This window comes from Megalobrama amblycephala, linkage group LG2 (genome assembly GCF_018812025.1).
Source record: "Megalobrama amblycephala isolate DHTTF-2021 linkage group LG2, ASM1881202v1, whole genome shotgun sequence".
NCBI classification, from domain to species: domain Eukaryota; kingdom Metazoa; phylum Chordata; class Actinopteri; order Cypriniformes; family Xenocyprididae; genus Megalobrama; species Megalobrama amblycephala.
Genome location: NC_063045.1, coordinates 31,428,531 through 31,453,880, shown reverse-complemented (window position 1 = coordinate 31,453,880; position 25,350 = coordinate 31,428,531). Strand labels below are relative to the sequence as shown.

Genomic DNA, 25,350 nt, shown 5'->3' with positions numbered 1-25,350 from the left:
ACATTTGTGCATGAAATCTGCATACAAACATTTTCACAAACAAATCATGACTCTTCATTAACTTTATGAAATGAAGGAACACAGAAATCGCATACTCTGGGTGGCTTTATTAATGTGTTACAGTTTTTCTCAATCAATTTTTGACACATTTCTCCAAAGTAATATAACTGCTCTCAAAACAGTTAACACAGTGTTCTAAACACACTCTTACTTTTGCCAAACAGTTCAACTTTACTGCAAAATAAAACACAGTTTTTTTCTATTAATGCATTTATTAAAAGTAAACACTAACATCAAAACTACAGCCGTATGTATATATATATATATATATAATATATATATATATATATATATATATATATATATATATATATATATATATATATATATATTTTATATAATATATATATATATATATATATATATATATATATATATATATATATATATATATATATATATATATATATATATATATATAGAGTAATGTTGCATTATCAGGCTTAATGTTACTACCTTATCAATTCATATAAAGCAGCCATATTTGCAGTTGAGCCACCCTGACATTTGAGAATATACAAATTGCTGTGCAAAAATGTTCAATTATCTCAACTGCTTTAAAACTATATATTTATAAAACTTTGTTTAGATTTAAATTCAAACATAAAATTATGCCAATGTATTTTATTTTGAAGTTCTTAAATAAAACAACACTACACCAATGCACTCCACCCACTTCTTCTCCTCTCCTCCTTTTTTACACCCTCCTCTCTCCTCATATGATCTCCCTCTATCTGTTCCACTCTTCCTTTCCTTCTCATTACACCCCTTCCTCTACCCACACCAACACTTTTACACTTACACCTCTATATTTTCCCCTTCTCTTGCATATTCTTATTCTTTTCTTGCTCTTTGTATACTTTCCCTTTCATATTTTTCCTGTTACATTATGCAACTGTGATAAATGCGTAAACAGATAGGAAAACTGAATTTCCAGTGTTGTCTGTATTATTAAACAAGCAGTTATCATTTTGGGGCCAACTGAAAACATACCAAGTGTATTTGATAATATGACAAATTCCAGAGTTTTGTTTATTGTGTTTGGACAAATGATACATAAATGTTTGTGAATTGTGTAAAGCCATTAAAAAAAGCTGTGATATTTTTTTCCTGAAATATTAAAGTTTTGGTTGGATGTATTAACTATTATAAAAACATTTGAGAAATTTGTGCATAGTGTTTTGAGAAAATGATTCACATGATTTGCAATTTGTGTGATATGAATGAAAACATACAATCTGTTTAGGACAATTACAAAGTGTTCAGATAACTGTGTTTGAGAACAGTGATCCGAGTTTGGAGAAATGTATCAAATCGATTGAGAAAAACTGTGAGACTGGTTTTGAGGATGGGGGGGTCAGTCATTTAGAATACTCAATTTTGTAACATTAGAACAAGGTTATGAACAAATTCATGTGCATGCATGTGTGGGCTGTGAATTGGCAAATTTTTGAGAGAGAAATTTTCTTCATGCATTTAAATACAAATAATCCACACAATTATTGGTGAATGAGACCCACTGTGAGTACTGTAATATTTGACAGCCAAAAAAATGACTGTTTTGACATATCAATTCACAAGGAATAATATATAATAATTAGTCAAGTTTTTACATTGACCCTTCACCTTAATTCACCACTGGCTTTCAATTAAACTTAGCTGCCAATGCATTGGAATGGCGAAAAAAAATTAAATTAGTGCTATCTGACTAGAGAAAAAAAGAGGAAAAGGCTGTTGTCTTCCCAAATAGGTAGGAAAACTTCATCATCCATAATGCACTGGGTATGTTTCTATCCAAGGCCACTCTCACAAGTTTGCTATGGATACACTTACCAGAGTCAAATATACCACCATGCTTTAGTAGGAAATACTAAGATTTTTTTTTATTTCAGGAGGGTAAAGGAAAGAAGAATGTGTAATTTCCTGACTCAGAATAGGCCATACAAGGCTAAATAATACTATGTATATAATAACTGCGGTGTCCAAGACAAGTTCAGTCGTTCCCTGCCGTGGCACGGCGCGGTTGAATTCGTTCCCCATATGCAGTACGAGTGAAGTATCGAAAGGGAACGTACTCGGTTACTAACGTAATCTTGGTTCCCTGAGATACAGAGCGAGTACTGCGTTACTAGCCGTACCACGAGGCTGCGGCTTCAGAGCCGTCGCTTCAGTCGAATGACGTGAAATCCCATGACGAAATGCCCGCTTATATAGATATAAGCCCCACCCGTTTTGGCTGTTCTGTCAGCAAAACTCCTTCATGTGCAGGTAAGAAAGATGTTGCCATAGTGTTCCACTTTTAAGTGTGGACATAGTACAATACAATTTTCAGTGATAAACCTACCCTTACAGTAACTAAATAACCTCCTGTCGAACCGACTGTCTGTGGGCAGGGATAAAAAAAATGTGGAAGTATAATCTGTAGCCTTCATGAAAGCCCTGGAGTTGGCGTAAGTTGGATTTTTGCTAACAAATAGGAAATTCTGGATCCAGGTAAAGAGTAAACATTATTCATTTACATATACTACCAACATTGCAAGCAGGTTAAAAAAAAATCTGTGAACTTGCACTTTAAGCTGCCACCAGGGCCGGCCTGTGGCATAGGCGACATAGGCAGTTGCCTAGGACGCAAAATGACTGGGGGGCATGGCGGGTGCCATGGCGGGTGCCTAGGGCACCAACAGAGCCTGGGCCGGCCCTGGCTGCCACACTAAATAAGCCCAGTAGTTATAAAGATTTAAGGGCGCCACTCACACAACGACTTTGACATAATTTTTGCAAAAACTTGTTCTGTGTGAACGGCCCCTTACAGAGAAAGTAGCCATCAAACCTTCACAGATGAGCAGCAGGTCATTATAAATGAAGCCTGAGGGACACTCGCAGTGGAAACTGCCCATGTGGTTTATACACACACCATGAGCACAGACGCCTGGGATTTCATGACATTCATCAATATCTGAAAAGATCAGAACAAAACCATTAAACATTATGCTAAAACTATTTCTGCCATTTCTACTGAAATTTCACTTACTGCAAAATTTTGTCTTTACCTTTTGGTTTTCCAGTTTCAAAATCAATCCTGAATCCGGTCACACTGCCACAAAGACTTCTATAGTCACCTAAAATAACAGAGGGTACAAGTAGTGCGTCTTCTTTGTGGCACATTTACATATCAACTTCTGCATAAGAAAATAGAAGATGGTCACTGTTTTTCCTCCCTCATGGAAGTTTTCATGGAATTCTTGCCAAACATGAGTAGACTGTAAAAGATAATGATCACACTGCCTCTGACTTCTTGTTGTGTCGAAAGACTTCTCAAGAGTCAAATCACCTTTGAGCTCATCCACGACAACTTTGCGTTAAATAAACTTTCCCTGTTGTCTTTCAAAAGGGAATTGGTGGATCTCTGGACTATGCTGACATCAACATTTATGCTGTAGTGTATGCTGTAGTTTAGGTGTATTTTATTAATGGCTGGAATTTGTTTTAGTGGCCCCCTCATTTTAAGAAGGGACCCACCAAAAATACACCACTGGTTCAATTATTAGCACACAGAAATGTTTTTGTACGGGCTTAGCTATAGTTTGGGAACACAACTGTCCCCAGAAGTGATTTGAATCTGACAAATATTTCTGCATTATGCATTTAACTCTAATTCCACAAATTAGGGAACATGACTAACGCTGTGAGAGCCTGAAGAGAATCACAGCATTTTATTAGCAGATACCACTTTAATACTAATTTTGGGGCTCTAGTCTTGCAGATTGGTGAGCGCTCTGGAGCAGGTTTTCAATTTATTGGTCTTTTCAAGGTCTTCAGAGGTCATCATTCCTGCATAAAATTCTCATAGCATCCGCTACTGATTGATAAGGAAGAGAAACTCTATAGGGACATTTAGGAATGTCAAGAAATGAAAATGATTAATGCAAAGTAGTATTGCTTTTTGAAGATTAGGGTTTGTGTTGTGTGTCTTTAAAACAATATACTGCAAGTATGTGTGTCCTCATGTTGAAATTACAGTTACAGTAAGTGAATGTGCGTGCTCACCTGTGCCAGGGCTCGGACAGGCCTGGCATGGTTTGTTCCAGGCTTTTCCCACATTGTAGGCACAGCAGCACAATCTCTGTGTGGTGTTAAATTTGAGCTGGTGTTCACAGGTACTTCCACTGTAGTTACGGTAACACAGACGTTTCCTCATATCTAAAACAACACACAGTCCTACAAATTTAGTAGTTTGCCTTTTTCAAAAAATATAGTCACTAAATAAAGTACACTAATCCGCATGTGTAGAGCAAAACACATTTAAAATGTAAATAAACTCTATTAATTACTATTAAAACGAGTGGTGCCCAATCATGTTCCTAGAGATATACAGTGCATTCGGAAAGTATTCACAGCGCTTCACTTTTTCCAGTTTATGTTACAGCCTTATTCCAAAAAGGATTAAATTCATTATTTTCCTCAAAATTATACAAACAATACCCCATAATGACAACGTGAAAGAAGTTTGTTTGTAATCTTTGCAAAAAAAAAAAAAAAAAAAAAAAAAAAAAAAAAAATCACATGTACATAAGTATTCACAGCCTTTGCGCAATACTTTGTTTAAGCACCTTTGGCACCAATTACAGCCTCAAGTCTTTTCAAGTATGATGCTACAAGCTTGGCACACCTATTTGTTCTCCCATTCTTCTTTGCAGGACCTCTCAAGCTCCATCAAGTTGGATGAGGAGCGTCAGTGCACAGCCATTTTCAGATCTCTCCAGAGATGTTCAATCAGGTTCAAGTCTGGGTTCTGGCTTTGCCACTCAAGGACATTCACAGAGTTGTCCCTTAGCCACTCCTTTGTTATCGTGGCTGTGTGCTTAGGGTCGTTGTCCTGTTGGTGTTGGAAGATGAACCTTCACCCCAGTCTGAGGTCCAGAGCAACCTGCTCTAGAGTTTCATCAAGGATGTCTCTGTATTGCTGCATTCATCTTTCCCTCAATCCTGACTAGTCTCGCAGTTCCTGCTGCTGAAAAACATCCCCACAGAATGATGCTGCCACCACCATGCTTCACTGTAGGGATGGTACTGGCCAGGTGATGAGCAGTGCCTGGTTTCCTCCAGACATGACGTTTGCTATTCAGGCCAAAGAGTTCAATATTTGGTTCATCAGACCAGAGAATTTTGTTTCTCATGGTCTGAGGGTCCTCCAGGCAGGCTGTCATGTGCCTTTTACTGAGGTGTGGCTTCCGTCTGGCCACTCTACCGTACAGGCCTGAATGATGGAGTGCTTCAGAGATGGTTGTTCTTCTAGAAGGTTCTCCTCTCTCCACAGAGAAACGCTGGAGCTCTGTCTCTGTCTGACTATTGGGTTCTTGGTCACCTCCATGACTAAGGCCCTTCTCCCCTGATCGCTCAGTTTGGCCGGGCGGCCCGCTCTAGGAAGAGTCCTGGTGGTTCCAAATTTCTTCCATTTACAGATGATGGAGCCCACTGTGCTCACTGGGACCTTCAATGCTGCAGAAATTTTTGGTTCTGTACCCTTCCCCAGATCTGTGCCTCAATACAATCCTGTCTCAGCGGTCTACAGACAATTCCTTGGACTTCACGGCTTGGTTTGTGCTCTGACATGCACTGTTAACTGTGGAACCTTATATAGACAGGTGTGTGCCTTTCCAAATCATGTCCAATCAACTGAATTTACCACAGGTGAACTCCAATCAAGTTGTAGAAACATCTGATAAATGGAAACAGGATGCACCTGAGCTCAATTTTGAGTGTCATGGCAAAGGTTGTGAATACTTATGTACATGTGATTTTTTTCGTTTTTTATTTTTTGCAAAGATTTGAAACATACTGCTTTCACGTTGTCATTATGGGGTATTGTTTGTAGAATTTCGAGGAAAATAATGAATTTAATCTCTTTTGGAATAAGGATGTAACATAACAAAATGTGGAAAAAGTGAAGCGCTGTGAATACTTTCCGGATGCACTGTACCCATTTGCAGAGTTTAGATACAATCCTGATCCAAAACACATGTCTGTAATTATCAAGTTCTCCTGAAGATCTTAATTAGCTGGTTCAGATGTGTTTTATCAGGGATGGAGCTGAACTTTGTAGGAAGGTGGATCTACAGGAGCAGGATTGGGAACCCCTGTATTAAACTAATTAACGACTGTGCTGTCTGCATCAAAAACAGATTCAGTTATTTCTACACCACTAACACACGCACCCATGCAGCTGTGTCCTCCGCTCACTTGCATGTAATCCTGTGGACAGACACATGTGTAGTTTCCCAGTGTGTTGTAGCAGGTGCCCGGACCACAAACCCCTGAACTGAGCACACATTCATCAATATCTGAAAAACACACCTTATAGTCAAACTCACCTTTCTGAGGATCTCTCAGTTGAAAAGGAGTATTTTTAAGCATAGAAACGCTACCTCACCCTCACAGATATGGCTGTCTGTGTTGAGGTAGTATCCAGACGGGCAATCGCACTGGAAACTTCCAAATGTATTGATGCAGTTTCCACCCTGGCACAGGCCGGGCAGCTCCTGACATTCATCAATATCTGAAACAAGCAGAAAACAAACAGAAACACAACCCAAAGTTCTAAATACCCTTTATTTTTCAGGTTTAGAAATTCTGTTATACACACAAAATGTGGATTATTAGTCTGCATAAATTAGGTCAAACGGAAACTGGTAAGTCAAGTCAAGTCAAGTCACCCTTATTTATATAGCGCTTTTTACAATGCAGATTGTGTCAAAGCAGCTTTACATTGATAATTGGTATATAATTTTCCTTTTAAAGAATAGTGTCAATGCAGGCAGATCAAAAGCACTGTTGAATAAATGTCAAGAATACTTTCCATAACACCCGATGTACTTGTTACATGATAAGAAGAATAGCTTCTATGCTCATATTAGTCTCTCTGCAATAATGTTTTAAAAAACAAATATGCGCCTAATATTTTTATTATATAGTAACCATTTAAAAATACTATACTATGAATAAAGTCACTTTACTGTGTGTCATGTCTAAGAACACCCTTTAAAATTGACTGTAATCACAAAATAGTACAGGAACTATTACCTTATTGCTTATGTATTTTCTATAACTTCACAGGAAATAATAAGCTGTTATAGAGAGTACGTTCAGCGATGTATAGTGATGGTTTTATAAAGGGTTGATTACCTTCCAGGATGATGGTGATGGGGTTGGGTTTGAACCCCTCTCCTCCAGGACACAGTGTGTTATACTCCGCTAGAGACACATGATATGGTCATCAGCCAACTTTAACCTTCATATTCATCAATTTTTTTTAATATGCTAAGACGATATGAAAGAACTTATGAATTTTGTCACAAAAAAAGATACTGAATTATACTGAAAGTGTCTAGAATAACTACATAATTACAGAATAAATGATAAAAATTAAATAAAAGTAGTTTAAAGATCTGCCTTTAATGACTTTAAATTATTGTATTGTAATATTGAAGTATTGTAAAACAGAAGAATTGTCATTGGGCTCCAGCATCCCTGCGAACCTGCAGACGATAAAGCCATTTGGAGAATGGATTGTCATGTTAAGAATTTAACAACTGCAGTATTGATATATTGCAGTACTGGAGTATAAAGATTGAATTTAATGAAGTGTTGTAGTATGTAAGTATTGGAGTATCATTATATTGAGGTAACAATGTACTGTTGTACTGCACTATTGCAGTATTAAACTATGGAAATATATATACTATTGAAGCATTGATGTAAGCATTGATAGTATTATAGTATTGAAATTACTAAGGTAATGTAGAATTGTTAGCTTTAAGTTATTACAATAGTATGAAGGATTGAAATATGTCCTGCACACCAGCTGTAACTTTTCATTCCTTAAGTGCCTAGATATGTTTTTCAGAACATGTTCATATTTTAAATGATTTCACCCCTGCAGTAGTAATGTATAGTAGTACTGAATTATTGCAGTATGAAAGTTCTGACATATTGTTCCGCTGTATAAAGCGGACAAAGGAAATAAGAGTTTTTAAGAGACACTACTCTGAAAAGCTGAAGTTTTCAGAACAGTTTTCAGCCAATAACCCTGCATATGTGTGGAAAGCCATCACCAGCTACAAGACACCATTCCCCCAGCACTGTGGCAAATCAACAACTGGCTGAAGACCTGAATGTGTTTTACTGCAGGTTTGAAAATAACAGTCTCACACCCCATACCTGCTCTAACAGTCTTGCCACACAACCATTAACACCCCTCCCCCTTCCCTCCCCCCTACTGCTTGCCTGTGAGGAGGATGTATGCCGGCTCTTCAGAAAACAGAATATAAGGAAAGCCAAAGGCCCAGACGGTGTCTCACCAGCCTGTGCTGCCACGCTATCATCCATCTTTACACTGATCTTCAACAGTTCACAGGAGCTGTATGAAGCCCCCACCCTGCGTCAAATGCTCCTCTATCATCCCTCTACCCAAAAAACCAAAAATCACAGGACTAATGGTGCTTTTCCACTGCGTGGTACGACTCGGCGCAGCACAGCTTTGCTCACTTTGCTTTTCCAATACAGTTTAGTACCACTTCAAAGTGGGTGGGATTTAGGGCTGCCCTTTAATAGTTGACAAACGTTAGTTGACAAGAGGCTTAGTTGACCAAAATGTTATTAGTCGTTTACAGTGTTTGGAGTAACGCATTACAAAAGTAATTATATTACAGTAATATATTACTTTTTGCTGTAACGCAGTAATGTAATGCATTACTAATACAGTTTGGGTAATATTATACTCGTTACAATCTCAGTAACGCACGTTACAACAATGTATTTTAACCCGAAATTAAGTGGTTTTAGTTTTATTTTTTACCAACACCGCAAGACATTCCAGCAACAGAGAAAAAAATCTGTGGGTAAAATAGTATCTCTTTCCTGCTGCTGAAATTCAATGGTTGAGATGACTGCAAAGATGGATTCTGCGTTTGTTAGATGGACATAGCTACTCCAATTATTTTCAGAGAAAGGGACAAGAACATAATTGTCAAGTGCAATATTGCAATCAATGTGCGGTACTGAGGGAACTTTTTAAAAATAGCACTTGAAAAAACACCTGGACCTGTGCCAAGCTAACACTAAATAACTGAGAGAGCTTCAGGTTCAGAAAAGAGAAAGAATGCACCGGACGAGAGCATGGGCAAGACAAAGCAACAGATGCAGAAATATCAGTGAGCTGCGAGCGCACATACACGGTTTCTTTGCGCATCAATAATAACGGACTCGCACATGCCTAATGTACGACTGATGTCACTGTAATCATCTTTACCTTCATTACAATTGTCATCAAAACTTTATTAGCGACACAGATTTTCTTTTTCCGACTGAGAGATGTAGTTTGCATATACTATGTTACTGATGCGGTTGGATGTTTTGAGCCGCCGTTCAGTCTGTATTTCACACAGTGCGTGAGCTTTTCCGAAACAATCGCAGAATATGCAGAGAGGTGGTGTTTGTTTAATATTTAATTTAACGTATTAATAATACAATTAATTAATTATATTACTATATTTAAATTAGTTTTAAGTTATCTCCAAGCCCCTCCGGAGGATCACTCATGTATAATGATAATTACTTTCAAATGACAGTAGCTAGTAATATATAATGTATTACATTTTGGAAGTAACTTGCCCAACTCTGTTCATCGACCTCATTCATCTACCTCAAATATGGCTTATCTTCTGAAACATGTTAGTAGCAACCTACATGGCCGCTCGCTTTAACGTTAACCTAGAAAAATGTGGTCTATTCAAGTGTTTGTGCGGAGTGTGAAAGCTGAATAGTAGCGCGCTGCATGATGGCTAACATAGAGGAGCCGGTGTGAGCACTTGCACTTGAAATTCTGTCATTTTTGGTCATGCAGATAAGAGTAATACATCTTTTTTTATATGTGCGCTTGAATGCTGATTAGGCTATGTAGGCATTAAATGCTCTTTATTATGATTTATATGGTTTATTAATAAACATGAGATTAGTTGACTAATCCCTTAAAAATTAATGACTACTAGTTGACCAGAAAAATCTTTAGACTGTAGTCGAGGACAGTCCTAGTATGATTATAAACTGATCGTTATAGTTGCGGCGCCACGTTGTCTACTGACTACCGACCACTTTCCACTGTGTGGTACGACTCGGCTCAGCATGGCACGGCTTATCTCACTTTGCTCGGTTTGCTTTTCCACTGCAGTTTAGTACCACTTCAAAGTGGGTGGGATTACTGACCACGATACAGCCATTTCTTATTTCTAGTTCCGTGAGATGGTCGTTTAAAGCAAGTCGTTTAAAAAAGTTGTGTGAACAAATGAGACTGCGGTGGCTTTTGCTGACTATTTAAATCTAAGCAGGTTGGGTGTCTCATGTCACAAATCCAATGATGCTGGTAGTGACGATTCTGACCATTCAGTGACCTGCAGTGTTTACACGTCACATTTTAGTATCGGTACGGCTTTGTTTGAGGTGGTACTATTTAAGCGGGCTATACCGAGCTGTACCATGCAGTGGAAAAGCGCCATAAATACTACAGGCCAGTTACTTTGACGTCTGCAGTCATGAAGTCAAGTCAAGTCAAGTCACCTTCATTTATATAGCGCTTTTTACAATGCAGATTGTGTCAAAGCAGCTTTACATTGATAATTGGTATATAATTTTTCCTTTTAAAGAATAGTGTCAATGCAGGCAGATCAAAAGCACTGTTGAATAAATGTCAAGGATACTGTTGAATATCAAATGTCAAGTCAAATTAAATTAAATTAGGGCTGCACGATTAATCGTATTTTATCACGATAACGATATCTGCTTCTCTCGATTGATTTTAAATAATCGTCACGATATTGGCCCACTCTATGAAAATGAACATAATTTGAAAATATTGGAAGTAATATTAGGAATTTCGCTGTTTTATCTTTTGAAGTTCCTAAAGGTTTTACCAGTTTTCATAATGTTGATCAGCTAGAAATGATTTTTCTTTGCTTTACGAATTTGCCGGGCAATTTGAATCTGGTTTGTCTTATTGCAAACGAATTGTGTTGCTTTAAAATCTAATGTGAATACATATTACAAAGCGCTCACCAAAACCATGTTTTGTATTGATTTACCATCTAACGAAGTTATCATAGTTGGTTAAATTTAAGTCTTTGTTGCCACCTACAGGCCTTTTGGGTGAAGTGTAGGTTGGTAAAGAACTTGCAAAATAGCCATAGTTACATTACTCTTTTGATAGAATAAACATGATTAATAATCGTGATTATAATTTTGAGGAAACTGTGGCACTGGCTGTCATGTCAATGATGTCTTCACAATGGATGATCTAGTCGACTCGATCTCTGCTGATACAGGGCTGCGTTGGGGTCGTGTCAAGGCACCGGTCCTCGGTCTCATCTGGAAACGGCCCCGAATCCGGTTGGCTACGGTAAACCTCGGGATAAACAGAAAGACTAATATTAGCGTAGATGCCATTCTTTTTCTGATGTAACAAGTACATCTGGTGTTATAGGAAGTGTTCCCGGTTCCGGCTAAACTAATTAATGCAGCCTAATAATCCTTTAACGGATTTGAAAATATAAATATATAATGTGTTATGTGTATGCCAGGTTAAAGAGATGCGTTTTTAGTCTAGATTTAAACTGACAGAGTGTGTCTGCATCCCGAACAATGCTAGGAAGGTTGTTCCACAGTTTAGGTGCCAAATAGGAGAAGGATCTGCCGCCTTCAGTTGATTTCGATATTCTATGTATTATCAGCTGGCCTGAATTCTGAGATCGCAATAAACGTGAAGGACTATAATGCATTAAGAGCTCGCTTAGGTACTGGGGGGCTAAACCATTTAGTGCTTTGTAAGTAATTAGCAAGATTTTAAAATCTATACGATGTTTAACAGGAAGCCAATGCAGTGACGACAGAACTGGGCTAATATGGTCATACTTCCTAGTTCTAGTAAGGACTCTAGCTGCTGCATTTTGTACGAGCTGTAGTTTATTTATCAAGCGGGAGGAACAACCACCCAGTAGAGCGTTACAGTAGTCTAACCTTGAGGTCATGAACGCATGAACTAACTGTTCTGCATTCTTCATTGAGAGCATATGTCGTAGTTTAGATATATTTTTAAGATGGAAGAAAGCGGTTTTACAGATGCTAGTAACATGGCCTTCAAATGAAAGATTGGTATCAAAGAGCACACCCAGGTTCCTAACTGACGACGAAGACTTAACAGTGCAGCCATCAAGTGTTAGACAATATTCTAGGTTATTACGTGAAGAAGTTTTTGGTCCAAAAATTAGAATCTCTGTTTTTTCTGAATTTAGTAGTAGGAAATTACTGGTCATCCAGTTTTTTATATCAGCTATGCATTCTGTTAATTTTGTGAATTGGTAAGTTTCGTCAGGGCATGAAGAAATATAGAGCTGAGTATCATCAGCGTAACAATGAAAACTAACGCCATGCTTCCTAATGATATCTCCCAAGGGTAGCATGTACAGAGTGAAAAGCAATGGTCCTAGTACTGAGCCTTGCGGTACTCCATATTTAACTTGTGATCGATATAATATCTCATCGTTTACTACTACAAACTGATAACGGTCAGATAAGTATGATTTGTCATATGATGAAGTCATTTGAGAGATTGATGATGGCCCACCTGAAGGACATTACTGGCCCCTTGCTAAACCCTCTTTAGTTTGCTTATCGGGCAAATAAGTCCGTAGATGATTCTGTCAACATGGGACTGCGCTACATTGTGTAACATCTGGACAAACCAGGGACTTATGCAAGGATCCTTTTAGTGGACTTCTGCTCAGCTTTCAACAACATCATTCCAGATATCCTCCTGACTAAACTAACCCAGCTCTCTGTATCCGCCTCCATCTGTCAATGAATCATCAACTTTCTGACAGACAGGCAGCAGCTAGTGAGGCTGGAAAAAATTCACATCCAACACCTGAACCATCAGCACTGGTGCTCCTCAGGGTTCTGTTCTCTCCTCATTGATCTTCTCCCTCTACACGAATAACTGTACTACAAAAGACTCCTCTGTTAAGCTCCTGAAGTTTGCAGATAACACTAAAGTCATCAGCTTCATCCACAACGGTAATGAGTCTGCATACAGACAAGAGGTTGGACAAATGGCTGTCTGGTGCAGTCAGGAGCTGAACAACCTGGAGCTGAACACGCTCAAAACAGCATAGATGATAGTGGACTCCAGGAGAAACACCCCAAGACACCCCCCACTCACTATCATGAACAATACTGTGGAAGCAGTGGAGTCATTCAGGTTCCTGGGCACCACCATCTCTCAGGAACTGAAGTGGGACATTCACATAGACCCCATTAGCCGCATTTCCACTGTCGGGCCAAAGGCGAGCGTGCTAGTCGAGTTTCCACTGTCACTTCTGGGGCTTGATCAGGCCTCATCGGGGCTTCCTCAGGGCAAATGGCCAGGGTTGTTTGGCCCGCCAAATAAACTTGGTCCAAAGCAGGCCAACTGGGGCTTGAGGAATGGTCATGAATAGAGACAGAGTCAGGAGATGGTCAACACCGCTGCCCTGTTCCTAGGCTACCAGCTAACTTCAACATTTAAGACATCTGAAACAATTTTCAGCTCAAAATTCACTTTCAGACACCAGTGAGTGTTTGAAATATTTTCCTTGCGATCCGATGGGGATTCTGATCACCGTATGAGGCAGAAATATACTTATATGCAATGCTAAAGCCTACTTATGCTTAACCATTGCGACAATAAATACACACGCTTATGGAAAATACCAGAGACTGCTTGAGGAATGTAGACAACTTGCTTTAATGTTTTATCTGTCTCTTCCGTGTGCCTTTGTTGATACTGGACTAATGCATTGCATCTGCATATCTGTCATACACTCCGGTTAACTTGCATAACTCATAACTATTTTCTGCTTGTGAGCTCCCTCTGTTGCTCTGGCTGAAAGGATAACAGTATAGAGAGAATGAGAGATCATTCAAACATCCTCGGATTGCAATCTTAACATAATTTCGAGGAAAATTTATAGAAATGCTCAGAAATGTGATGTAAACATATGATATTTTATCAATATATTTCTAAATGTGTAAGCCTTTGGATTTAAAAGCCTTAATGGAGTTGTCTTCTGCATTCTTATGATCGTAAATGGAAGCAGGTGCAACTGGATAGGTATGTGTTCTCTTTTTATGTGAATATAAATATCATTTTGATTCAGCATAATTGATGTGCACTCCTGACACAAATGAATAATTTACCGTTACTGTAACATTTTTTATTGTAAAACATTGGTCAAATATTGATGTTGGAATCTTAAGTCTTTAAGTAAAGATAGATCAAACGTTTGTTTCTGTCATGCTCATTTTGCGATCTAGCTAGTTTTCAGTTAGCTGGTGAAATGGTGAGGTCTTCTGACATTGTTCTATTGAGGCGTGTTAAGGGCAGGTTTTAGGGAAGTGCTGCGGGGCTACTGGCCCGACAGTGGAAATGCAACTTGATTTTGGCCTCGTTGCTTGAGGTCCGAGGCTATTGGCCTAGCACAGCATTGTTAGCCCTGGCTCGCACTGGCCCGACAATGGAAATGTGGCTATTGTGAAAAAAGCCCAGCAGAGGTAGTACTTCCTTCTACACCTCTGGCAGATTGAAATTCTTCAGTTGACGATGACACAGTTTTACTCAGCTGTTAGTCGGTTCTGTGCACTTCTATAATAGTCTGGTTTGGGTGAGCCAGCAAATCAGACATAAGACTATAACAGACTGTTAGAACAGCAGAGAATAACTGGTGTGCACCTCGCCAAACTCCAGCATTTTTCCATCTTCAGAGTGAATAAACGAGCAGGTAACATCACCACAGGCCACAGCCTGTTTGCACTTCTGCCCTCAGGCAGACACTACAGATCTCTGTGCACTAGAACAGTATTCTTCAACCCTGCTCCTGGAGACCCAATGTCCTGCAAAGTTTATTTCCAACCTGCTTTAGCACAGCTGCATGTGATTTTCAAGCGATCCTGAAAAGCTTGATAAGCTGGTTCAGGTATGTTTGATTAGGGTTGGAGCTAAATTGTAGGACCGTGGGTCCCCAGGAGCAGGGTTGAAGACCTCTACACTACAACATCTAGGCATAAAATCAGGTCTTCTGAAAATCTACGTCTTCTGATCTAGAGGTATATTACTGTAGTGAACAGCACCTTCTAGGGCCCAGTTTATGGCCGGGCCCCTCTCTGTCCGTAACAGTGGACAAAGGTTTGCTACATTTTGATTGGATCTCGGTGGACTAACACAAACAAACTGTCCTACGTAAGAGGGTAAGAAGAAGACCTCTTGTACCAAGCCTGGGAAGGACAAGGCTTCTCATTGGTCCACAGGCAGTTACTGCCCTTCACCCATCTAAACACTACTTCCTAAGGTTGGCCAGAGACTGCCATAAAAATTCCTCGGGACCTTAGCAGCAATGGGTGAAACAAAGAGAGATCACAAAGATCCATCCGAATCCATTCAAAACTATGTTTGAAAACCTTAGAACTGATGCAAACTACACATCCATTTCATATTTATTCACAGAAATAAGTATTCTCAGTGACAGCTATTTGTAGTGAAACCTCTGATGCAAAATCAGCTGTTAATGTACAATTGAATGACAGTCCAATCTTTTTCCATCATGTTTAGTCTCTATTTGTATAGAATATTGCCAAAGGTATTCTGGTGGTGGTTCGGAAAGTGAGAAATGCATTGGTAAACTTTAAAGACACTGTAAAGACTTCCAACTTTGTGCTTTATGCAAATGAGTTCCACAGGGGAGAGAAGGGTGGGCCACACTGTGTGTGTCCCCTCTGATGCCAGCAGCCAATCACAGCACTCGAATGGAGAAGCGCCAAAATGCAATCTCCTCCTCATCGGAAAGGGATAAAGGTACCCTTTCTACAGACACTCCTTGTTCTGAGTCTGTCCGTCAAAGGGGATAGACATTAACAGATAGACCGTTCTGAGTCCCGGCTTGCGAAGCTGAGACACAACAGATACATCGTTCTGAGTCTGCCCTGCGAAGGGAGAAGACATAACAGATATACCGTTCTGAGCCTCTGGTCCATCCAGAAGAGACAACAACAGATCCCGTGATCTGAGCCTACAGCTTGTGAGGCAGCAACAGAGACGACCATGTTCTGAGCCTCTAGCTTGTGAGGAAAGAGACATCAACTAACACTACGTTCAGAGTTTCCGTCCAGCGAGACAGTAACGACATCTGCAACAAGGTTAAGCTCAGGAGAGCAAACCTTCACTTCAAGGTACCTTCGTCTGCGTGTTCCAGATTGTTAAGGACCTTCTGCACCTACACCAGGGCCTCATCTGCGTGTTCCAGATTTTAGGACCCTTTGGTGCTCCAGGAGATCAGCATCCCACAGAGCTTCGTGTTCAAGACTGTTGAAACAGATTCTGGCTCCTCTCCCCACTGCACTGTCGCCCAGCACAACCAGTGGAAGACGTCACCGTCATCGAACTCGACCAAGTGGAACGTAAATATCACTTAACCAAACCTCTTTCCAGAGACCTTGGCATTGTTGTATATTATCAGTATATAATTTCCTAATTTCCATTAGATGTAATATAGCTGATGTTAGTTAATAACAAATAACCTTCCGTTTATTTGTTTGGTGCATAATAGGGTTCTCCACCTTATTATTTTTAGAGAAACTTTATCTTTCCATAAGATAGCGTAACTCTTCCATAGCCACACCCAACTTAATCACTTGTATTCTATGTAGCTTATGCACTTTATTCCTTTATCATTCATGGTATTCATTCAGTAGTTGTGTTAGTTATTCTTGTTTATCTTTTTGTTAATAAAATTTATTTTATTACACTTGTGTCTTCCTTGTGCTGATAATACAGAAAAGGTTCTACAAGTTAGCAATATCACCAATCTTTCAGATAAATCAGCTGACCACTTTACATTAATTCTAAATGCATGAAAGCCCCTGTTAGGAGTGTTCTCATACTGCCAAGGTAACAGACCTTGACTGGTGCCCTGAACTAGGGAAAAAGGGGGAAGTGGTCATCTGATGTACTCATAACCACACCTTAAGAGACGTGTGTCCAAAAATCACAACGTCAGCGGTGACTTGAGTACCAATCCCTATTTTACTTTGTGTCCTTTGATGGACAAACTAAAAATCACTACATTACTTTTATTTATTTACATTACATTACTATTATTATCATTATTATTATTATTTTCTTAATCTTACTTATTTACTTAGTACTTACTTACTTAGTGACTTTCTATCCTCTTGTATTATATATGTATGTATGTATGGATGGATGGATGTACCCAGAACTACTGGAAAACCACAACAACTTCCATGTGTGTTTGCGCACACTTCGCGAATAAAGCTCATTCTGATTCTGGTATAATTTGTCATTTTGAAGTACTGTAGTGTTAAACAATTGAGTATTATTGTAGAGTTTCTTACAGGTGTTGAACGGAGGGCAAAGGTCACATGGGTTACCCCATGCCCGTCCTTTAGAACAGCAGCATGACGAACGACTGACTCCAAACCCCACCTCACCGCTACAGGCCAGCCCACCACGTCTAGGATATGCCACCTCCAGAAAACAGTTCCCTATTCGCGTGTCTGCCACATGGAAAGAAACCATGTGTATTTTTATGGATGATGACAGAACACTTCAATAAGGGAAGGATGCAAGATATACAGTGAATACATTACATCGTTCTGCATGATGCAGAGTTGCTAATGATAGCATCAGCACTATTATTTTTGTGATGGCATTATTGTTCAGGTTAAATTTAATAATCAGTTTAATCTTACCAACGCAGCCAATTCCAGTGGGGTTGAGCTCAAAGTCAATGGGACAGTTGCACTGGTACGAGCCGACTGTGTTCTCGCAGTGACCATTAACACAGCTGATGGGATCAAGACACTCGTCCATGTCTGCTATCACAACAACACAGAAACGGTCACTGTTTGAGGTGAAGAACAGCTGTTGATGTGTTACTGTAGGGTAACAGCATGTTTACCTGTGCAGTTTCCACCTGTCCTGTCCAGCTCATACCCCTTATCACAAATACAGCGAAACATTCCTGGAATATTCTGACATGTGCCAAACACACAGATGTTCTGGAAGGAACACTCGTCTATATCTGCAACATACACACTTGATTCACAATAATTATAACATTCATTTACAAGGACTGATTACATAAAAGAATCATAAAAGGTAGTCCATTTGACTCTTAATTAAAGTCACCATGAAATGTAAATTGACAATTCTTTTTTTCTATTGAATGTTGCAGTCTTTATTATAAATGATTTATCCCTGCACATCATTATTTTTAAAAAATTCAAATGCAATCGTAATGTTTAATCAAAAATGTTAATCTCCCCTCCCCCTTGAATCGGCGTCTGTTCTCTTCATGATGTGTGTCTCAGTGGAAGACAAGACTAAATATCCTACTCAACTGACTGCAAACTAACATTCAGATCTGCCTCCATTTAGTTAGCAGCACCCAACTTCCTACGATCGATTGATTGCCAATTCCCAAGGATGAAATTAAGTACGCCCTACATTATTTTCTTATTCCAGAAGCTGTTTCACTTGGATATACGTCACAATAGAAGAAAAGATTATTGCTTCCATTTCATGCTGACTTTAAGCACTTCATACAATATGGATTGTTTCAAAGCAGCTTTACAATCATAAACAGGAAAATAATGATCAATGATGCAAACAGAATTCAATTCTGCTTGTAAAGCAGCTCTAAAATGAAAACAGTGTCATTGTTCAGCTGCAGTCAGTTCAGTTTTGATTCAGTTTAGTTCAATAACTGTATAAAGATAATCAAATCAGAAATATGAAGTTCACTTGTTACCTGCAATTGTTACCTTAATGAAAAACTTTTTTTATTACCTGATTTAACTTATAAAAATAATTTTGTTGGTATAAATTAATGTATTTATTAAGGTGTAATGTATTTATTCAATGATGCCAAATAATATTTCTGAATGAAACCAGTTAATTTAGATATTACCATTTTTAAGTAATCAATTTTTCAGTGTGCATCGGAAGGCCAAATGTTCTGTGAATAACAACTTCAAGTTTAGTTGGTTCCTCACACAAAAATCACATTTTTATACTTTTTTACAGTTTTGAAGCTCAACTGCATCCATGCCCATTCAACCTGCAATCAGCAAAACCTTTCCTTTTGTGTTCCATGAAAGAAAGAAAGTAATTTTAATTTGAGACAACATGAAAGTAAGTAAATGACAGAATTGTCTTTTTTGGGTGATCCCTTGTCTGTCCACAATACACAAATAGCAGTAACTGACTTTGACAACTACATTTCAGTTCTGTGATATGCAGCTAAATTACAGTCAATCAGTAGAATATATTATTGCAGTCTGTGTGTGTAGATAAGCGCACCTCGACAGGTCTTGCTGTTCGGAGTGTGTGTGAAGCCCATCTCACATTCACAGCGATAGCTGCCGGGAACATTGAGACACTGGCCATTTTCACACAGATCCACATCTTCAGCACACTCGTCCATATCTGCAGGACATCAAGACACCAGTGAATGATGTATGATGGAAGTATGTTGGTGTGGATGAACCAGAAGATTGAACAGACAGACGAATGATGAATGATGGACCTGAGCAGGTAAATCCGTCACCAGTAAAGCCGTCTGAACATTCACAGCGATACGAGCCTGCTGTGTTCACACACTCGGCATCAGCACTGCAGATGTTAGTCCTGTTCACGCACTCATCCACATCTACACATTAAATACATATTAAACTCATACATATTAAACTCATAATTTAAAACATTATTAGATAACAAGGTTTGTTGTTGTGCCCAAACTGTGCCCTGTCTTTTCTCTCTCTCTCTGTCCCTCTCTGTAGTAGTCACCTGACTTCAATAATCAGTGCCTTGTTATGATTGGATGATGGGAGGGGGAAGGAGAGTATTTAAACTTTTTTCTTTTGCTTGATTTTGTAAATAAAGATTATTTTTCTTTTGTGAAATATAATGTGGTTATTGTTGTGAAACCATTCTGGGGCTGGAGACAGTTTCATGCTGTTGCACACTCATTCACCACCATTCATTTTGCTGTTTCTAAACTTTCCAAAACTATATGCACTTCTTTCTTCTGTGGAAAATAAAATATTTTGAGAAATGTCAAACTGTTTTTTGTTCATACAATGGTCACTCTTTAAAATATCCTTTAGAAAGAAAGATGTCACACAGGTTTGGAATGACAAGAGGGTGAGTAAATGATAAAGTCTAAATTCCTACAAACTGCTGACAGCTGGTTGGAATGACGTGATGATTGAAGGATCATTTGAAAGTGCTCCTCCTGAATTTTGTTAATAAAACATCATTAAATAGATGCTGCCTTATTGGAACATTACTTGTCCCTGTCCATAAAGCCCTCCCTCCCTAACCCTGCCCATTAAACTCTTTATTCCCACTATTAAATACCCGTAAGGCACTTTATTTCCACTTTTCTAATATTTTTTCATTTTTATTTAAAATAAACACCTCTCCAAGCTGAAATGCTATGGGGGAAAAAAGAAGAAGAATGAGTTTGGAAAAAGGAGGATTCGAACTCGGGTCAGTCACGTCAAAAGCTAACGCCACCCGCCTTACTCTCCACGACACTGATACTGTCATCAACGGGTTTTCTTTTGTAATTTTATCTAGCTCAATCAGACATTTGTGGGCGGAGTTAGTGTAAATAACCTCTGCCAACAGGGCAGGTTGTTTGCACCTGGTGTAAATAGACACTCCAGAAAAGATTTTTCAAAGCTTTTGCGTTTTCCCTTGCGTTCCTCGCATTCCTCACTACACTTCTGCTTTCTTGTGAAGTTTCTTGGGGAATGCAGACCTTTTGTGAATGAATGTAAACACATTGAAATATAATTCTCCCTCGCATCTCATCTTACCTTCATCATGTCCCCTTTACGTGCTTTGTATTTCTTCAGACCTCTTCATTTTACTGCTTTATAAGCTTTGTAATACTTCTACCTATTGGAAGTATTTTTCTCAGGGGCTACTTTAACTTTTACTCTATTCATTTCCCATTCAGGTATCTTTAGTTTTAGTCATGATGATTGGGTACTTTATACAACAGAGATTTTCTTAAACACTGTTTCTAGCTTACAATAATTGTGTACAACCATAAAGAGGTTAAAATTAAACTGTGTATTTCTGATTTAGAAAATGAATAGAGAAAAGGTAGTAAAGGTTAAATTACAACATTCATCATAAAAGATCATAAAACGATCATAAAACTCTTTGTATCTGTGCTTTGCAGTGAGTACCACAGTTAAGAGAGTTTTAAGCATTTTGCTAGCATTATAAATCAGTAACATGGATAAGTTACACAGCCACATTCAGTTTACACACCTTTCTAGCCCAGTAACTGGGTAAATCATGAATAACACGCACCAGCACATTTGACTCCATCACCAGACCACCCGTCCTGGCAGGAGCAGCGGTAAAGTCCTGCTGTGTTGACACAGGTGGCGTGTGTGTCACAGTTATGAGTGTTCATCTCACACTCATTAACATCTGTATCAAAGCATAAGAGATTGCATGCCAATACATATACAATTAACAAACTATTACAAAGCTCTGTGCATTGTGGAGTATTTACATACATTGACAGTATAATTTTAAGTTTTTTATAATACTGAGTATGAAGTACACGTCACATGCGTTACATGTTTCTGATGTGTTTTTTGGATCATGCAGGTCTCACCGGTGCAACCAGAGGTTCCTTTCTTCACAGCGTAACCCATCTCACAATGACAGATGTAAAAACCCTTGGTGTTCTCACACTCCCCAAACATACAGATGTTGCTGTTGAGTTCACACTCATTCACATCTGCAAGCATCAAACAAAAGTCCCATGCGAACATATTTGATTCACCAACAGATTCAAGACAGACCCAATACAGACAGACTTGATACATCTGGTTAGATATGCATCACATTCTTGTAACTTTTAAAACATGGGTAATTAACACAGATGTTGACTTATTTTTGCTCTTATTTGTTTTATATACAATCTTGAGAGATGTACTGTAAGTAAAATTAATGTCCCATGAAGAACACATACTCTCTGTCACACACAGCAAATGATCTCTGCAGACAGTTATTCTAGATGTGTGAGTTGAATTATATACAAATGAGCAAACAAAGTTAAAAACTCCTTCTAAAAATACATCTCTGTTTAAGAATTATACTGATGCATACCGATGCATGTCCTCGTGTCTGCAGAAGTCACGAATCCTTCAAAACACAGACAATGATATGTTCCAGGGACATTAATGCACTGACCACCTTCACAGATGCCAACATCCTCTTCACATTCATTCACATCTAGAGAGACACAGAGACACAGACAGAGAATTGAGAATTGGGAAGGTGAGTCTATGTACAGTGTACAGTATGTTCCACAATATTCAGATGTGTTTGAAAATTACAGATGTTAAATGAGGCTTCTGTAGATACAGAAAAGGTCAACAGTGTTTTGTCAGGTTTGGTAGTAAAGCAGCAGATGTTTAGAATGCACCTGCACATGTCCGTTGGTCTGGCGTCAGAGCGTAACCCTGACCACAGCTGCAGAAGTAGCTTCCCTCTGAATTACTACAGTACAGCTCACATCCTCCATTCTCTATCGTACACTCATCTATGTCTGAAGAATACAAATGTCATCAAAACAGACATTTGTGTTAGAGATGTAGGAAAATTCAGTAATAGCTGACAAGCAATTACATACACAACTGTTCAAAAGACTGGGATCAGTAAGATTCTTTTTGCAAGAAATTAATACTTGTATTCAACAAGGGGTGCATTAAATCAATCACAACTGACAATAAAGACAATTATAATATTACAAAAGACTTCTATTTCATATGAATGCTATTCTTTTGAACTGTATATTCATGAAAGAATACTGTATCATGTTTCCACAAAAATATGAAGCAGCACAACTGTTTTCAACACTGATAATAATCAGAAATGTTTCTTGAGTATCAAATCATCATATTAGAATGATTTCTGAAGGATCATGTGACACTGAAGACTGGAGTAATGGTGCTGAAAATTCAGCTTTGATCACAGGAATAAATTACATTTTACAATATATTCGCATAAAAAAACTATTAAATTAAAATACTAATATTTCCACAATGTTCCTGTACAGTATTTTTGATAAAAATAAATGCAGCATTGGTCAGCAGAAGAGATTTCTTACAAGAGAATTAATAGCCACTTTGGTTTCATTTACTCCTCTTTTCATTAATCTATCTACAGCATCCATAGACACAAAATAGTTGTTGGACAGAGGCATAGAAAATTACTAAATGAACAGATAAAATGGAGAGTTTGAAGCTTTGAAGATCATTAAAAGCTACTCTAATCTAAAGTTCTGACCTGTGCACTCTTTCCTATCAGGTGTTGTCTGGTAACCAGAGTTGCAGGAGCACTGGTAGGTCCCCACCACATTCACACACCTGCCGTTATGACACAACGTGCTACTCAGATCACACTCATTCACATCTGCAGACAAACAGATCCATCAGAAGAATCAGGTCAAAACAAAATATATATTTAGTTAAAAGGTCTCCGTTAATTTCAAGAAGTTGTCTGTGTACAATAATCAGTATAATCGAGCTGAGAAATGGTAAAGAGTTCTGTGCATTATTCTACTGATAAAAAAAGAGTGGGATACAGCACATAGAAATTATATGATTTAGTTCTCACCTTCACAGGCACTGCCATCCACAGACAGCTGATGACCCGGTGGACACACACACTTGTAGCTGCCATCAGTGTTTTCACAAGTGCCTCCATTGCACAGTGAGAGGTTTCTTTCACACTCATCAATATCTACAGCATTACAAACACACACATACTGTACACATCATAATTATTGTTATTCCCATAATCATGGCTCAATGAACTCATGGGAATGAAAAGACTTGAAGGGTTAGTTCACCCAAAAATGAAAACTCTTTCATTAATTACTCAGCCTTGTGTCGTTCCAAACCTGTAAGACTTCTGTTCATTTTCAGAACACAAATGAAGATCTTTTTAATGACATCTGACAGCATTCTGTCCCTCCATAGACTGCCTTTGCAACTTGATCTTTGATGCTTCAAAAAGTTCATAAAGAGACTGGAAAACTAATCCATATGAATCGAGCGGTTTAGTCCAAATTTTCTGAAGAAACGTACTCGGTTACTAACGTAACCTCGGTTCCCTGAGATACGGAACGAGTACTGCGTATGGGGAAAAGTCTCCCTTTTTCCCCGTCACTGAAGCCTTTTTCAATAACGCAGTGTAACTGCATCGTCATTGGTTCACTCATGAGAAGTTGTTGAACCAATAGCGGCGCGGCATAGCTGCGCGGCCTATGGCGACAAAGCGTGCGAATATTCCCGCCGAAAGGGGCGGGGTTTAGTGCTATAAAAGAGGGCGTTTCGCCATAGGATTCCAGGCCAATCGACGACCTTGAAGCCACAGCCTCGTGGCACGGCAAGTAACGCAGTACTCGTTCCGTATCTCAGGGAACCCAGGTTACGTTAGTAACTGAGTACGTTCCCTTTCGATACTTCACTCGTACTGCGTATGGGGAACGAATTCAACCGCGCCGTGCCACGGCAGGGAACGACTGGACATGTTTGGGACGCCTAGGGGGGTCCACGAAACTAATGAGAAGGCCGAAGCCGTCGAACCCAAGTTACACTACAAGAGGAGATTACTCCTGAACCGGTTTGAGGCGGGGCTCGAAGAGGCCGCTGCATCACACCGATAGGACCCGAGCTTGTAAAGTCGGAACGTCCAACTGGTAAAATCTGACAAAGGTGGATGGCGAGGACCAGCCGGCCACCTCACAGATGTCTTTGATAGAAACTCCACTGGACCAGGCCCATGAAGAGGCCATACTCCTAGTGGAGTGAGCTCTAACTCCTATGGGGCATTCTGAACCCATGGAGGAGTAACAAAGAGCTATGGCGTCGACAATCCAACGCGAGAGGCGTTGCTTTGAGACCGGAGACCCTTTGGTGCGGCCGCCAAAGCAAACAAAGAGCTGATCTGATAGCCGAAAGGGCTGTGATCGCTCTACATAAGTTCTCAATGCCCTAACAGGGCAGAGCAACTCCAGCTCTTGCTCTTCTGACGAGACAGGGAGCGCAGAGAGGGAGATGACCTGTGCTCTGAACGGGGTCGAGAGCACCTTG

General features: G+C 39.2%; 1 protein-coding gene across 7 annotated transcripts in view; it reads right to left on the bottom strand.

Annotated features, from left to right (window-relative positions):
* Positions 1 to 25,350, bottom strand: part of LOC125255244 (fibrillin-2) — a 144,220-nt gene that overhangs the window by 19,232 nt on the left and 99,638 nt on the right. For all 7 annotated transcript variants that reach the window (XM_048170325.1, XM_048170296.1, XM_048170321.1 and 4 more), the window contains 17 exons: positions 23,870 to 23,995; positions 23,540 to 23,665; positions 22,677 to 22,799; positions 22,358 to 22,483; positions 21,861 to 21,986; positions 21,548 to 21,670; positions 19,746 to 19,868; positions 19,520 to 19,645; positions 18,117 to 18,239; positions 17,908 to 18,030; positions 17,551 to 17,712; positions 7,243 to 7,311; positions 6,491 to 6,616; positions 6,276 to 6,401; positions 4,108 to 4,260; positions 3,111 to 3,179; positions 2,891 to 3,016 (listed from right to left, as the gene is read on the bottom strand). In XM_048170325.1, the coding sequence (XP_048026282.1) occupies positions 2,891 to 3,016; positions 3,111 to 3,179; positions 4,108 to 4,260; positions 6,276 to 6,401; positions 6,491 to 6,616; positions 7,243 to 7,311; positions 17,551 to 17,712; positions 17,908 to 18,030; positions 18,117 to 18,239; positions 19,520 to 19,645; positions 19,746 to 19,868; positions 21,548 to 21,670; positions 21,861 to 21,986; positions 22,358 to 22,483; positions 22,677 to 22,799; positions 23,540 to 23,665; positions 23,870 to 23,995 (2,076 nt within the window). The remainder of the gene's footprint in view (positions 1 to 2,890; positions 3,017 to 3,110; positions 3,180 to 4,107; positions 4,261 to 6,275; positions 6,402 to 6,490; positions 6,617 to 7,242; positions 7,312 to 17,550; positions 17,713 to 17,907; positions 18,031 to 18,116; positions 18,240 to 19,519; positions 19,646 to 19,745; positions 19,869 to 21,547; positions 21,671 to 21,860; positions 21,987 to 22,357; positions 22,484 to 22,676; positions 22,800 to 23,539; positions 23,666 to 23,869; positions 23,996 to 25,350) is intronic.